Source organism: Ostrea edulis, chromosome 6 (genome assembly GCF_947568905.1).
Source record: "Ostrea edulis chromosome 6, xbOstEdul1.1, whole genome shotgun sequence".
Taxonomy (NCBI): Eukaryota; Metazoa; Mollusca; class Bivalvia; order Ostreida; family Ostreidae; genus Ostrea; species Ostrea edulis.
In genome coordinates, this window is record NC_079169.1 from 37,936,547 (window position 1) to 37,954,508 (window position 17,962).

General features: G+C 35.1%; 1 protein-coding gene across 2 annotated transcripts in view; it reads left to right on the forward strand.

Annotated features, from left to right (window-relative positions):
• LOC125647819 (tyrosine-protein kinase JAK2-like) overlaps positions 1–17,962 on the forward strand; it is a 155,013-nt gene that overhangs the window by 22,451 nt on the left and 114,600 nt on the right. For both annotated transcript variants that reach the window (XM_056139556.1, XM_056139555.1), the window contains 4 exons: positions 54–211; positions 3,115–3,386; positions 10,873–11,007; positions 12,172–12,281. In XM_056139556.1, the coding sequence (XP_055995531.1) occupies positions 54–211; positions 3,115–3,386; positions 10,873–11,007; positions 12,172–12,281 (675 nt within the window). The remainder of the gene's footprint in view (positions 1–53; positions 212–3,114; positions 3,387–10,872; positions 11,008–12,171; positions 12,282–17,962) is intronic.

Below are 17,962 nucleotides of genomic sequence, written 5' to 3' on the forward strand. Positions count from 1 at the left end.
CATGACTACTAGGGTGAGCTTTGTGGCCATGAGTCTCTTGTTGTATTTGTCAGGTGTTGAGATTTGAGAGTAAAGCTGTGGCTGAATCCTTTGTCTCCGGCATCAATGGCTACTACCGCCTAATTACAGACTACTACATGAACCTATACCAACAGATGGAGCTTCCATCCCTACAGGAAATCAACAAGCTTAAGTGCCATGGTCCAATCGAGTCAGTGCATTGCTAAAGACAAATTTAGTATCATATACAGTAAAACATGGTTACAGAGAACATGCTTATAATGAATTCATGCTTACAGTAAAACATGGTTACAGCGAACATGCTTATAATGAATTCACACTTACATGTAGCGAAATGTTTTTCATTCCTTGTAGTTTCAAAACACATGAACTTATTGGATATAAGGAATTACATTTATAATGGATAAAAAAAAATTCATCCACAGCACTTCCCTATAAGTGTGTTTTACTGTACAATGTGTTTGAGAATGAAATCATTCAATATTTATTGTCTTGATGAAATTACGGCAATTTTGATTGGCTGAAAAATTTGTTTGATTTCTGCATCAACGAAAACCAGTAGCCATTTTCACAAAAAATCTTACGACTAAGATAAAATTTTTGTCTCTGCCTTATACTCAGATGAATGCAACTGTGCTTTGAGTAAAAATAGAGTTTCATCACCAATATATATACTTGACCTTTTGCTCATTCAAAAATCATCTTATTTATTTAAGGAATGAAAGTAACTTTTACTCATTATATACAATATATAAAGTAAATTGGGGCAGTTTACGCATTATAAACCGCGAAGTGGTTTATAAAATAGCATACACTGTCCCGACTTAATTTATTCAATTGATTAATTTCATTAATTGCATTTGATAATATTTGATGGATAATTCTAAAGAGAATATGAATTTTATAGGACACGGACAAATATTGCCATAGCAACTTAATGGAAACTGAACAGTCAAACATATTCAGACGTCATTCCTAGGACGTCATATAGCTGGACTAAACAGCAACTTTGTTTTTACAATATAAAGAATGTTGCTAATGTTAAATGAACCAATCAAATGGCATGTTACAAGTAAAATTATATTATTACGATAATCACTTTATCTGTAACATTTTTCTGCTATATGAATTTTATTGTAATGCCATATTCATTATCCATGGACTGTCTGTAACTCTTATTTCCATAAAAATGAATGACTGTCCATCTTTTCTTGTACAGGTAAACTTCGATATCTCGAACTTGTTAGGACCGAAGAAAAACTTCGAGATATCCGAGGGTTCAAGAAATCGAAGATAATGAATTTGACAACAATACTGTGTAATGTTTTATGTTGCATGTTTTATTTGAGAGGTAAATAAACTGGTAAAAGTTTTTGTTCAAAGTTAGGGATTTTTTAAAATATGTTTGCACTTGCAGGCATATCTGTTACTTTATTTGATACTGCAACACTTACAATTTACGAATATCGGTCGTTTATCATAGCGATAATCAGTTATCACGTTCGGTTCAGTATTTCTGACACCCAGATTTATTGTGTTATGCTTTGTAAATGATAAACCGATCACTGTAATAATGACGAAGACGGAAACGGGGAAATATCGCTGCCTTGGATTCTGTGTCTTTTTTTACTTCTGTTATAGATTGGAACTTTGTTTTCATTGTATGAACTTTAAGATTCCTTTTTATACCACTGCTAGATAATCCAACTATCCCCCGGGTTGGATACCGGGTCCTTCATTACATGTAGATTTCTTATCAGATACTGAAGATTTTGAATTTTGGTGCTGATATCTATACCAAAAATAAGGTCTTTTATTGTTTAATTCTTGATTTCTATATCACTTTGATGTGTTTAGTTTTTACTTTGACTTGTAATAGCAGGTGTAAACCTGTATTACGACAAAATCAAATTCCTATTTCAGTACTCGTCCCCAAGCTGCTTGTTTAATTATCGTGTAACGTTACGTATAAGCTAGTGTTCATTATCACATCCAAACACCCGATCTGCATAATTAGATAAAGCTCCTAAATCAACAGCTTGGGGCTAATAAGGCTTGATTATTGGCAATGGTTCCACGAAGCCCGTGCTATACCTAACAGACCGTAAAATTAGCATAATGGGATGATTGTGTACTTCAGGAGTGAAGTCAATGAAGCGAGAAACTTCTTGGACTTCGAGATAATGCATGTGTTTTTAGCACATGGGACAGTAAATTTACTTTGAGATGAGCCAGGTATTCCAGATTTCTGTGTTCGAGATAAAAATCATATATACCGGTATAGTAAAACTGGACGGGACCGTTGACTCACTTCGAGACATCCTTGGTATTCGACATATCGGTGTTCGAGATACTGAAGTTTACCTGTATTTTATATTGACCAAATTACCAGAAAACCAAGTCTTTTAAACTTGACATATGATTAAAGGAGAGAGTTACTTGAATAATAAATGCTTTTTTTGATTGAAATGAACCATAGATAAAAAAAACCAAGATCTTGTATGACTGCTTTACGATTTTTAAAATTGCAAAGGTGATGATTTTTACTTGTAAACAGAGAGTGCATTTTACATCAGTTGCAGATTAGATGGAAAAATTTTTATCAGTATTGATTTGTAATGGGACTTCATAAGTATCAGTATTGATTTGTAATGGGACTTCATAAGTATCAGTATTGATTTGTAATGGGACTTCATAAGTATCAGTATTGATTTGTAATGGGACTTCATAAGTATCAGTATTGATTTGTAATGGGACTTCATAAGTATCAGTATTGATTTATAATGGGACTTCATAAGTATCAGTATTGATTTGTAATGGGACTTCATAAGTATCAGTATTGATTTGTAATGGGACTTCATAAGAGTCATTAATCCTGGATGGCTTAGAAGTACATTTAGAATGAGAAGACAGGATAGATGTAGAGTTGATATTTTAGAAGTACATTTAGAATGAGAAGACAGGATAGATGTAGAGTTGATATTTTAGAAGTACATTTAGAATGAGAAGACAGGATAGATGTAGAGTTGATATTTTAGAAGTACATTTAGAATGAGAAGACAGGATAGATGTAGAGTTGATATTTCTTTTCAGAACAAACACAGCAGTCCGCAAGCTGAAAACGAAAAACTTGTCTGAGGAGTATTACATACTGAAACAGAGTATGTTAGTATTTGATCAGTTGGCTATACTGTTCTGTAATGCTGGACAGACCAGAAAAAGACTGATCGATCGAAGAAAGAACCAATACTGTTTGGAGGGGGAGCCAGAGGAAATGTTCAAAGACATCAACTCCATCATCAAATACATGTCTGATAACCGCAACCTCCTTCCAAAACGCCCAGTCAAGGTTAAACCCCAGCAAGGTAAAACTCACTCCATACTGTATAACGTCCAGTCAAGGTTAAACCCCAGCAAGGTAAAACTCACTCCATACTGTATAACGTCCAGTCAAGGTTAAACCCCAGCAAGGTAAAACTCACTTCATACTGTATAACGTCCAGTCAAGGTTAAACCCCAGCAAGGTAAAACTCACTCCATACTGTATAATATCTCATCAGAATAACTCGCTGTATATCTCACTATATTTCATCAGAATAGCTCACTGTAAATCTCATTATATCTCATCAGCATAACTCACTGTATATCTCACTATATCTCATCAGAATAGCTCACTGTAAATCCCACTATATCTCATCACCATAACTCACTGTATATCTCACTATATCTCATCAACATAACTCACTGTATATCTCACTATATCTTTGCAAAATAACTTGCTGTATATCTCATATTTCATCAGAATAGCTCACTGTATATCTCACTATATCTCATCAGAATAACTCACTTTATATCTCATCAGAATAATTCACTGTACATCTCACTATATCTCAGAATAACTCACTGTAAATCTCACTATATCTCATCAGCATAACTCACTGTAAATCTCACTATATCTCATCAGCATAACTCACTGTATATCTCACCATATCTCAGAATAACTCACTGTATATCTCATTATATCTCATCAGAATAGCTCACTGTATTTCTGGTCAGCATAGAATAATTATAAAATCTTTTGTTAGTACGAATGTTGGATTAGGAAATTTCTTTATCTACAAGTTGAGTGCTTTAATTCAGGACCTGTAAGAATTTCTGCATATAGGAAATTTAATTCAAAAAGGGTTACAGTGATTGGGATAAGCAAATTGCTAAATGTGACAATGGCACGTTACCAGCTAGTATCAATGTGACATTTCTAAAATGCGCCATATTGAAATTTTTATGTGACATTTTAAAATGACGAGTCCGAGAGACCAGTAAATTATAATCTAAACCCTATACTAACAGACTGTATTGCCATAGGTAACTTTAGTTTTATTATTTGTGTTAAAGTTACGTTTTACTTTAGAATTGATCAATCTCATCGTGATTGTCTATTTTGACATTTTCGCATCATCATTTTCTGCTCCTACATTGTCTACTGCTGGTACTGGCTTACCATTCAGAAGAAAATAAAGGAAAGTTTGCCCTTTGTCACGCTTAGGAAATTTTTTTTGGTGGCATCTTCAGTTTGTGCACGTTAAAATTACAATTTAATGGTATTAACCAATCAGATAACCTTTTACTGTTTGATCAGATACTGAGAAAATCGCAGTCATACTTGCACTTAAAAGAATGTAAAGTTGTACCATTACAAAAGCACTACAGCAATAAAGATTTTTCAAGCACGAAATCGATATAGATTCAGTGGGGGATCAGCTCAAAAATTGAAAAGTTTGTAGATCTACAAAAGTCAGTCGGGGGAAAGGTCAAACTAGGTATAGATGATATGCGCCTTAGCAGCGCATTGTTTTCAATATTCTATGCGCCATTTTATAATTTAATGCGACTATGGTGCAGGGCGCTTGCTTATCCCAATCACTGGGGTTAGGATCAAAGCATTAAAATCACCATTCAATGAGGAAAAAGGTCAACTGAAATTTCTAATCATAATCTTTGGCCATGAATTTATAAATGACAATTCAATATTACGTAATCTAATTTTTAAAAAAAATCCTGTTCATCGAAATCACCATTTAAAGAGGTCAACAGAGAGTTCATTTCATCTTTGGCCATGAATTTACAATTTGCACCAAAATTTCAATGATATTATATAATTAAATTTTTTAAAAAACTTAAATTGATTAAAATCACCATTTAAATGAGGGAAAGAGGTTAATTGAGGCTGCCAATCATAATCTATGGCCATAAATTTACAAATGGCACCAGAATTTTAAAGAGGCATGGACACGATTTGAGCTGAAAATTTTCAATCCATTTTTAATGCATAGAATGTTTAACAAAGGCATTTCTAATGATCAGCAAAAATTTGGATGTCAGTTGTCAAGGTACATGGGAGCTCACCATTTTTTGTTATGTAAACAAGGCCTGTGCCATGTTTTTGTTTGCATAAGTTATACTAGTACAAGTTTCATTTAAAGCAGATTTTTTCAATTTACATGAAGCTCAAAAAGTGAGCTTTTCTGATCAAAATTTGTCCGTTGTCTGTCAGTGTCGTTGGCGTAAACTGTTCACATTTTCATCTTCTCCAGAACCATTGGTCAAACTTGGCACAAAGCATCCTTGGGTGAAGGAGATTCAAGTTTGTTCAAATGAAGGGCCATGCCCCCTATTAAGGGTAGATAATCACAAAAATAGGGTGGGGTCATTTAAAAATCTTCCCAAGAACCACTGGACCAGAAAAGCTGAAATTTACATGAAAGCTTCCTGACGTAGTGGAGATTCAAGTTTGTAAAAATCATGACCCCTGGGGTTATGTTTGGGCCACAATAGGGGATCAAAGTTATATACATGCGAATATATAAAGAAAATCCTTAAAAACCTTCTTCTGAAGAACCAATGGACCAGAAGAGTGGAGATTTACCTGAAAGCTTCCTGATATAAAGTATTTTCAAATTTGCTTAGATCATGCCCCCCCCCCCCCCCCCCCCCCCCCCCCCCCCCCCCCCCCCCCCAAGTTTTACATGCTGATATATAGTAAAATCTTCTCCAGAACCACTGGGCCAATTTCAATCAAATCATCTTTGGGTGAAGGGGATTCCAGTTTGTTGACTTGAAGGACCATTCTCCCTTCCAAGGGGAGATAATTACAAAAATGCAAATATAAGGTTGGGCTATTTAAAAACCCTCTTGACATAGTGCAGATTCAAGTTTGTTAAAATCATGGTCCCTGGAGGTAGGATGGGACCACAATAGGGGATCAGTTTTACATAGAAATCTTTAAAAATCTTCTTCTCAAGAAAGAATGGGCCAGAAAAGCTGAAGTTTACATGAAAGCTTCCTGACATAAAGGAGATTCAAGTTTGTTAAAATCATGATCCCTCGGGTTAGGATGGGGCCACAATCTTCTTCTCAAGAACCACCAGGCCATATGAGTAGAGATTTAAGTGAAAGCTTCCCAATTTAGAGTAAATTCAAATTTGTTCAGATCATGGCCCCCGAGGGTACAGTGGGGCCACATAAAGAAAATTTTCTCCAGAAACATTTGGCCAATGTCAATCAAACTTGGAACAAATCATCCTTATGTGGAGATTCAAGTTTATTCAAATGAAGCGTGAGATAATCACAAAAATGTGAAAATAGAATGGGATCATTTAAAAATCTTCTTAAGAACCACTGGACCAGAAGAGCTGAAATTTACATGAAAGCTTCCTGACAAAGTGGAGATTCAAGTTAGTAGATATCATGACCCCTGGGGTTAGGAAGGGGCCTCAATAGGGGATCAAAGTTTTACATGCAAATGTATAGGGAACCAAACTTGGCACAAAGCATCCTTAGATGAAATTTGGTAATATGAAAGGCCATATCCATCTACAAGGGAATATGATAATTGATGAATTTGTAGTTAAGTTTGATAATCAATTTTAATGAATTTTTAGTCGTTACCTTTGAAAAAAAAATTCTCAACCAAGCTGATTGTATAATGATAGTTTTGCTCAAGCTTGTTTATTGCTAGGAACTGCTGTTCAGGTGAGCAATGTGGCCCATTGGCCTCTTGTTTCTATTAAGCAGTCCATATGTAAACAAAAACATGGCACGAGCGGCAGCCTTGTTTACATAACAAAGAATTGTGAGTGTTGTGTGTCACGTGTAACTCAGCAAACTGATATTCAAATTTTGGTTGACCATTAGAAATGCTTTAGTTAAGCTTTGCTAATAATAAAAATGTGGAAAATAAAATTTGAAAATTTTCAGCTCAAATTGTGTCCATGCCCCTTTAATATTAATTTTTTTAAAAATCAGCATGCTAGGCCCTTTGGCCACTTATATTTCCCCTTCCCAGAAGGGGGACATGTTGTTTTATTGTGAATTCTTCTTCCGCTTCTTCGTCTTCCTCTTCTTCCGCTTCTCATACAAAGTTTGTCTGGGCCATAACTTTTTTATCTATTGACATAGGCCTTTGATATTTGGTATGTGGGTAAATAATGATAAGACAGTGTGTTGCATACCATTTCTGATGACCTTTGACCATGACATTTTATTTAAAGGTCAATTAATAGAATTTTTGTTGTCCAGAGCATAACTTTTTTGTCTTTTGACTTAGACCTTTGATATTTAGTATGTGAGTATACCATGATAAGATGATGTGTCATGTGCCATTTTTGAAGACCTTTGACCTTTCATGCAATGGTCAAATGATAAAAAAAAATTGAGCATTTATGTTGCCCGATCTACAAAAATGCCCAAAAATTCTATTATTTGACCTTTACATAAAATTTCAAGGTCACACTGTCTTATCATGGTATGCCCACATAACAAATACCAAAGGCCTAGCCAAAAAATTCTATTACTATGACCTTTACATAAAAGGTGAATGTCAAAGGTCAGCAAAAATGACACTCAATACATTGTCTTATCATGTATACCCACATACCAAATATCAAAGGCCTATGTTAAAAGACAAAAAAGTTATGGTCTGGACAACAAAAACGCCCAAATTTTTTTTTTTATTATTTGACCGTTACATAAAATGTCAAAGGTCATCAAATGGATGTCGCCATTCACAAGCCAGAAACTAAAGTCTTACATCTTTTCAGCTGTTGGTCTTGTGTGATGCAAAATTAGTTGAAATTATGAAAAATAACCATAATTCATGATAAATAAACCTTTCGGGGATCAATGCCCTGCCTTTTCTTTAATAAATTCTGTTTGTGGGTGTCGCCAAAATTCACCTTTCCTACCATAGCGATATTTAGGTCACCTGAATTCATTCAGGTGACCTATTGCTATCTCTTTTTGTCCTTCGTCGTGCGTTAACATTTGAACATTTTCAGCTTCTTCTCTGAAACCCCTGAACCAATTTCAACCAATTTTGGCATATAGCATCTGTGGGTGGAGGGGAACAAAAATTGTGAAATTCGTGGTCCCTGCCCCCCTGGGGCCTGAGGGGTGGGGCAAAAACCATCAAAATGAGTGTAATTTTAAAAAATCTTCTTCTTTACTCCTGGACATCAAGAAGCCAAACTGTGGGCATAATTATAATGAGCGTTGAGCCCTCTACCAAAATTGTGAAATTCATGACCCCTGGGGCAGGGGTTCTTGTGTTAGGGTGGGGCTCTATTGGTCATATAGTGAAAATGTAGAAATTCTTTGAAAATCTTCTTCTCTGTCTCTGGGTATTAAGTAGACAAACTAATAGCATGGTAATGATGAGCAAGGATGCCTCTTTATACCCCCCGCAACAAGTTGTGGGGGGTATACTGGAATCGGGTTGTCCGTCTGTCCGTCCGTCCGTCTGTAGACGCAATGGTTTCCGGGCTCTAAAGCATCATCCTTTCCACCTACCGTCACCATATCATATATATGGACTACCCATGGGATGAAGATGTTCCCTATCGATTTTGGGGTCCAAAGGTCAAGCACACTGGACATCGAAGTAGCAATATGGTTTCCGGGCTTTAAAGTGTTATCCTTTCCACCTACAGTCACCATATCATACATATGGACTACCCATGGGATGAAGATGTTCCCTATCGATTTTGGGGTCAAAAGGTCAAAGGTCAAGCGCACTGGACATTGAAGTAGCAATATGGTTTCCGGGCTCTAAAGCGTTATCCTTTCCACCTACAGTCACCATATCATATATATGGACTACCCATGGGATGAAGATGATTCCTATCGATTTTGGGGTCAAAAGGTCAAAGGTCACGTGCACTGGACATTGAAGTAGCAATATGGTTTCCGGGCTCTAAAGCGTTATCCTTTCCACCTACAGTCACCATATCATACATATGGACTACCCATGGGATGAAGATGTTCCCTATTGATTTTGGGGTCAAAAGGTCAAAGGTCATGCGCACTGGACATCGAAGTAACAACACTCAGAAAAGAGGTAGTTTATACCTATTACCAACACCCTTTGGGAGATTGGGGTAAGTGGGGGGTATTCTTAATGAGCATTGCTCACAGTACCACTTGTTAAAAATTGTGAAATTCATGGCCCCTGGATCAGGTGTTCTGGTGCTAGGGTGGGGCTCTATAAGTCATATAGTGAAAATGCATTATTTCTTTGAAAATCTTCTTCTCTGTCCTTGGGTATTAAGGAGACAAACCAATAGCATGGTTATGATGAGCAAGGATGCCTCTTTCAAAATTGTGAAATTCATGGCCCCTGGGTCTGGGGTTCTGGTATTAGGGTGGGGCCCTATTGATCATATAGTGAAAATGCATTTTATTTCTTTGAAAATCTTTTCCTCTGCTGCTGGGTATTAAGTAGACAAACTAATAGTATGATAATGATGATCAAGGATGCTTCTTTCAAAACTGAAATTTATGGCCCCTGGGTCAGGGGTTCTGGTGCAAAGGCGGGGCTGACCACATAGCTATTCAATGTTTCTTCCATCCAAAAGTAAAATTCTTATATTTAAACACAAACCTAATTCAAACATTGGAAGGTTGTTACATGATACGCAGGTGACCTATAAGGCCCCTGGGCCTCTTGTTTAAAACTCTGTATAATATTTATAGATATATTCATTATGATACTCAAATAGTATTTTTATTCAGAATATGTGTTCACTCTTATAAAAAGGAAGAAAATTTAAGCATACCAATAACATTTTCATAGTTCCACAAACTAGTACATTTTTATCATGTCGCATATTATAAGAACATATACTACGTTATAGCAATTGTGAAAAAACCCAGATGATAAATGTATTGCTCCTTTAAGCTAGGTGACTTATTTTAACAGGTACATCTTTTAACATGAAAGAAAACAAAAATATTGATGTTTGTTAGGATAGAAAAATTGAAATTGTGAATGGTAACAACCTCTGTTACACCTAACCTGCATAATGCAATATTTTATAGATCTACATTAAACAATATTTACGGGATCTTGATTGCCAGTTCACCGCCAATAATCAATTTATCATACAAATGACAAAATGATATAAAAAAGATTTGGGTACAATTTTAAATTTTTTGAAGGTATGTCAAAAAATAATCTTGTTAAAGGGAAAGGCAACCCTAACCACATTGTTGCTTTTCTTTAACAACAAAAATCCTTGCTTGACGATTAAATCAATATTAATCTATCATATATTTGAAAATACTTTCCGTTTAATTTATTAAGTTAAACACGACAAGTCACGAACAGTTAAGTTTGGAGCCGTATAGATTTGAGCCTATTCTTTTGCAAGAAGTTTGGCTTTATTTTGCAAAAGAGGTTAAAGTAACTGCTTTTCTATCAGTGTCACACCTCCACAAGGCCTGTAGTGAATTGTTTTAATTTTCTATCAGTGTCACACCTCCACAAGGCCTGTAGTGAATTGTTTTAATTTTCAGAACCTGTTGATGTTTTGAGAAAACTTTTTGTGGAAGAAATCATACCGGATGAAGAGGAAGAAACAGCCTTAAACAATCAGAAAAGGAAACCCAATCTCATCCTTCCAGAGGATATTCAGGTCAAAGAACCCACAGGTAGGTCACAGGCTGGAAGTAAAAAGAAATACACCCCAGAAGGGAATATGATTCACGGTATCAAAACGAAAGTGCAAACTGAAATCTGAAATCTCAGTACATGTTTTCAACAATAGACTTGACTTTTTAAATGTTTGAATGAGAATATTATGAATTCATTGGTCACCTGAGTAACTGAAAGTGACCTAATGAGTGTCCACCTATGGTGAATCGTCTGCCATGCTAAATCCATTCAAGGGGATGAGCAACATAGCTTCTAAATGTGTGCTAGAAACTTTTAAAAGTTACAAATTTGATGACTTTGGAATCAAGAGACAAACCAAATTTAATTGTTTTATGTTGAATAAACTGAAGAAATATAGGCTTCAATTTTGAAAATACCTGAGGATATGAACTGTGATGCTTTACTGTGGCCTAGGTAGAATTAATGTTCTTCATGAAAAGTATGCTGCGGTAAAGTGTGGCAGTTCATACCCTCAATAAGTCACATGTATTTTTGAAAATGAAGACCATTTCTTATATTTCTGTTCCACTTTCATTTCTGCTGGAATTCCTAGCCATTGAAATACACAGTATTTATCTGTATTCATACGCACATTATTTACATTGAAATATACAGTATTTATCTGTATTCATACGCACATTATTTACATTGAAATATACAGTATTTATCTGTATTCATACGCACATTATGCACATTATTTACATTGAAATATACATTATTTATCTGTATTCATACGCACATTATTTACATTGAAATATGCAGTATTTATCTGTATTCATACGCATATTATTTACATTGAAATATACAGTATTTATCTGTATTCATACGCACATTACGCACATTATTTACATTGAAATATACAGTATTTATCTGTATTCATACGCACATTATTTACATTGAAATATACAGTATTTATCTGTATTCATACGCACATTATTTACATTGAAATATACATTATTTATCTGTATTCATACGCACATTATTTACATTGAAATATACAGTATTTATCTGTATTCATATGCACATTATTTACAACTGCAAGACATGAGGAAATGTCTTACATTACAATTTGTAACGATATCAAAGGTAAAATCATTTGAATTGTAAATATTTAGAATGGGAGACTTAATAAAGCAACATCACATTTGGAATCATTACAGTATGTGGAAGTTTCACTGAAGTTTTAACGTGTGACCTTGATAGTGGCACAGTTTATGCAGCAAAGCGATTACGGCAGACCTCCAGTGACCAGATGTTTCGTTGTTATGAGGTATGGGTATTTATATTGCCTCAAATGTTTCGTTGTTATGAGTATTTATATCGCCTCATGTTTCATTGTTATGAGGTATGGGTATCTATATTGCCTCAGATGTTTCATTGTTATGTGATATGAGTATTTATATCGCCTCAACCCACTATACAATGTTTTTATTGGCTCATCTAAGATTTTCTGACCAAACTTTGTGTGTTGTTTGGCATCTATGAACATTTCACATTTTCATCTTCTTCTCAAAAACACTATGCTATTTTCAATAAAACTTGACACAAAGCATTCTTTGATAAGGAGGATTCTAGTTTTTTTGTCAGAGATTCTAGTGTGTTTTTTTAAAATGAATTTGGGTCATGCCCTTTTCCAAGAGCAGATGATTAAGAGTCCTGTTAATATTATGTTGGTTTTATGTGTATATGGTTTATATGTGTATATAGTTTATATGTGTATATAGTTTATATGTGTATATGGTTTATATGTGTATATAGTTTTATATGTGTATATAGTTTATATGTGTATATGGTTTATATGTGTATATAGTTTATATGTGTATATGGTTTATATGTGTATATGGTTTATATGTGTATATAGTTTATATGTGTATATGGTTTATATGTGTATATGGTTTATATGGTTTATATGTGTATATAGTTTTATATGTGTATATAGTTTATATGTGTATATGGTTTATATGTGTATATGGTTTATATGTGTATATAGTTTTATATGTGTATATAGTTTTATTATCTCACCTGAGCTAAAAGCTCAAATGAGCTTTTCTGATCACCCATATTCCGGCGTCCGTCCGTCTGTCTGTCCGTCTGTCCGTCTTTTAACATTTTTGACTTTCTTCTCAAAAAACCACTGGGCCAATTTCAACCAAAGCTGGCACAAATCATCCTTAGGTAAAGGGAATTCTAAATTGTAAAAATAAAGGGCCAGGCCACCTTCCAAGGGGAGATAATCAAGAAAAGGTAAAAATAGAGTAGGGTCATTAAAAAATCTTCTTCTCAAGAACCACTGGGCCAGAAAAGATGAAATTTATAGATAAGCTTTATTAGGTAGTGCAGATTCTAAATTGTTAAAATCCTGGCCCCCGGGGATTGGATGGGGCCACAATAGGGTATCAAAGTTTTACATACAAATATATAGGAAAAATCTTCTTCTCAAGAACCACTGAGCCAGAAAAGCTGAAATTTATATGAAAGCTTCCTGATATAGTGCAGATTCTGAATTGTTAAAATCCTGGCCCCCGGGGGTCGGATGGGGCCACAATAGGGGATCAAAGTTTTACATACAAATATATAGGAAAAATCTTTTAAAATCTTTTTCTCAAGAACCACTGAGCCAGAAAAGCTGAGATTTATATGAAAGGTTCCTGATATAGTGCAGATTCAGGTTTGTCAAAATCCTGGCCCCCGGGGGTCGGATGGGGCCACAATAGGGGATCAAAGTTTTACATACAAATATATAGGAAAAATCTTTAAAAATCATCTTCTCAAGAACCACTGAGCCAGAAAAACTGATATTTACATGAAAGCTTCCTAACATCGTGCAGAGTTAAGTTTGTTAAAATCATGGCCCCTGGGGGTCAGATGGGGCCACAAGGGGGGGGGGTCAAAGTTTTACATACAAATATATAGGAAAAATCTTCCTCTTAAGAACCACTGAGCCAGAAAAGCTGAGATTTATATGAAAGCTTCCTGATATAATGCAGATTCAAGTTTGTTAAAATCATGGCCTCTGGGGGTAGGATGGGGCCACAAGGGGGGATCAAAGTTTTACATACAAATATATAGGAAAAATCTTTAAAAATCTTCTTATTAAGAACCACTGAGCCAAAAAGCTGAGATTTATATGAAAGCTTCCTGATATAGTGCAGATTCAGGTTTGTTAAAATCATGGTCCCCGGGGGTAGGATGGGGCCACAATAGGGGATCAAAGTTTTACATACAAATACGTAGGGAAAATCTTTAAAAATCTTCTTCTCAAGTAACACTGAGTCAGAAAAGCTGATATTTACATGAAAGCTTTCTGACATAGTGCAGATTCAAGTTTGTTCAAATCATGGCCCCTGGGGGTAGGATGGGGCCCACAAGGGGGGGGGGGTCAAAGTTTTACATACAAATATATACTAGGAAAAATCTTTAAAAATCTTCTTCTCAAGAACCATTGGGCCAAAGAAGTTCACATTTACATGAAAGCTTTCTGACATAGTGTAGATTCAAGTTTGCAAAAACCATGGTCTCCAGGGGTATGTTGGGCCCATAATAGGGACTACGGTTTTACATGCAAATATATATGGAAAGTCTTCTGATATGGACCAAGGTGACTCAGGTGAGCGATGTGACCCATGGGCCTCTTGTATGTGTATATGGTTTATATGATTTTTTTTTTTGAGATGCAAAAACATTTCTTAATAACTTGGTGTACATGTAAATTAACCTCATTTTTATGATGCCTCAAAATACACGTTTCATGATGTCCACATTTCCTTTTTCTTCTTCACATCTGAAACACTGATAAGGTGTATGAAACACTTCACCTGTTGTGTATTGTAATGAATTATCAGTTCTACAATGCACAGAGACATAAAGCTACCTGGACCTGTTTTGTCTTTTGAAAAGAAAATTCACACCTCTATTTTTCTGTTGGTGGTGGCGTTAAGCACTTTTAAAAGGTCACATGTGACATTAAAACTGCCAATTTTTCTAAAACTAATTTTTATTTCCTCAATTTCATGAGTTCTTTTAGGTTTTACAAAATAGAGTTAAAAGTTCACATTGTAATGATATTACTATATGGCCTGGTTAGCTCAATGGTTAGATCACCTAACTATAAGTGCAAGGGACCTGGGTTCGATCTTTGATACAGATTTTTCTTCCCTTCATTGCAATAATAACTTAGTAATTTCCGTCTATATACAATCTTCTGTAATACATAATAGCTTCCATTTTTACTGCCAGGAACTATCAAAATGTGCAAACTCTAAAACAGACCTGGTAATATATCCCAATATTTTTGTAGGAACTATATAGAATGCAAGTGATTTATACCTGAAAATGTTTATTCGGTATATACATGTATACAAACATACATACATATATACCAAGGATAGCCCATGAAAGCTCGAAAGCTTATTTCCAATGGGGTCCTTTGATGAAAAGTCACGGAAAATTATGTATCACTGATGAAAATCACATATGACCTTTTATAATTACCTTACCAGCAGAACTTGAAAATTCCACTGAAGTTGTAAAGGGAATTCATGAACAATCCAATGTACTGAGACACAAAGCTAATGAACCTTTATGTAGACTGTTATATGGGGACAGTACACAATTCGTCTGTCTAACTCCTCCTACAGTAACGGAACTGTTCATGTGTGGGTTTAACGTAGTGTGTATAACACTGAGCTTGTAGACACTCTTGTGTGGGTTAGTATGTGTGTATAACACTGAGCTTGTAGACACTCTTGTGTGGGTTTAACGTAGTGTGTATAACACTGAGCTTGTAGACACTCTTGTGTGGGTTAGTATGTGTGTATAACACTGAGCTTGTAGACACTCTTGTGTGGGTTTAACGTAGTGTGTATAACACTGAGCTTGTAGACACTCTTGTGTGGGTTAGTATGTGTGTATAACACTGAGCTTGTAGACACTCTTGTGTGGGTTAGTATGTGTGTATAACACTGAGCTTGTAGACACTCTTGTGTGGGTTTAACGTAGTGTGTATAACACTGAGCTTGTAGACACTCTTGTGTGGGTTAGTATGTGTGTATAACACTGAGCTTGTAGACACTCTTGTGTGGGTTAGTATGTGTGTATAACATTGAGCTTGTAGACACTCTTGTGTGGGTTTAACGTAGTGTGTATAACACTGAGCTTGTAGACACTCTTGTGTGGGTTAGTATGTGTGTATAACACTGAGCTTGTAGACACTCTTGTGTGGGTTTAACGTAGTGTGTATAACACTGAGCTTGTAGACACTCTTGTGTGGGTTTAACGTAGTGTGTATGTTTTGCTCAATTGATTTGATACTTGTCAGGTAGCTTCGTTATCAAAAGAGGAAGAATTCTAATGATTCTGGGGTCAAAAGGTCAAGGTCACCATGGGACTTTATAGAAAAAGCTTGTAAACACACTACAGGCACATTTGTTGCTTGATTGATTTGATAATTCACATGTAGCTTTGTTATCAAGAGAGGAAGATAGTATCAAAGGTCACTACATGACTTCATAGAAAAAGCAGGTACACACTCAGTGCAAAGAGATATGCCCCACCTTGTGGCCTTTTTTTAAGGAAGTGTTTGTATGGGGTAGTGAAGATGTGCTTGAAGGCATGTGGCAAGTATTTTGATTTTCTTCAATTCTTGAGAAAATTAAAGGTTGTTGAACTTGTTATTTTTGAGGAAATATTAAAACATGACTCCCGTGATTAGGTCGGTGCTAAATTAGAGGATCAAAGTTTTACTTAAGAATATATATGGAAACGTCTTTAAAAATCTTCATCTCAACAACTCTTGGACCATGATTAGTCATATCAATATGCAAGCATCTTCAGATAGTTCAAATTCAAGTTTGTTCAATTCCCTGTGGTAGGGTGGGGCCACAATAGAAGATCAATGTGTTTCATGGCAATATACAGGAAATTAGTTAAAACAAATTCTTTTCAAGAGTAACAGGGTCACACTATATCAAATCAAAATGTACTATCAAAGTACTATCATAGGACATTTTTTTTGTCTGTCTGTCCAAAACTTTAACCTTGCTCATACCTTTTGAATTGTTAGTGATAGGGCTGTCATATTTCATATGTATATTCATACCTTTTGAATTGTTAGTGATAGGGCTGTCATATTTCATATGTATATTTTGTGTGACAAGACCTTTCTGTTGGTACTAAAGTTTCTAATCTTGTACGTAACCTTGACCCTTGAGTTTGAAATACTTTTAAGAAAACCTAACCTAGGAAATTTCTCCTGAATTATTGAAGGTAGAGCTTTTCATATATTGTATCTATAGATTTCTTATGGCAAGCTTGTACATTTTATACCATGAAATTTGACTTTGTGACCATGACCTTGGAGTTTGACAAACATTTCAAAATTTTAACCTAGCTCACAACTTTTGAATGGTTAGTCATATATTATATGCATTGATTTCTTTTGGCATGACCTTTCATTTCATACTATGACCATTGAACTAGTAACATTGATGTCAGAGTTTGACCCAAATTTCAACCAAAACTTTAACCTCGCTCATAACTGTGGTGTGGTGAGTGACATGTCTCACATATTTCATGTAGGCATTTTTTGTGACAAGACCTTTCTGGTTTTTTTATGGCCCTGGATGGTCGTATAACCATGTTTTACTGTATATGCAAAATTGATTATTTTGTGCCTCCAAAATCAAATTTCAAGGGAAAATTCTAAAACATATGCATTAAAATGTAATATCAGCAGTCCATCAAATGTTTTGTTTATTAAATTACATAGCAACAAATCCAAGAAACTTTATGATACCAAAGTAAATGTTAATTGATATGGATTTTAAAAAAATCCTAATTTTCCAGCATTTTCAGCATGATTAATACAAATTTCCCATTTTCCAGCATTTTCAGCATGATTAATACAAATTTCCCATTTTCCAGCATTTTCAGCATGATTAATACAAATTTAAC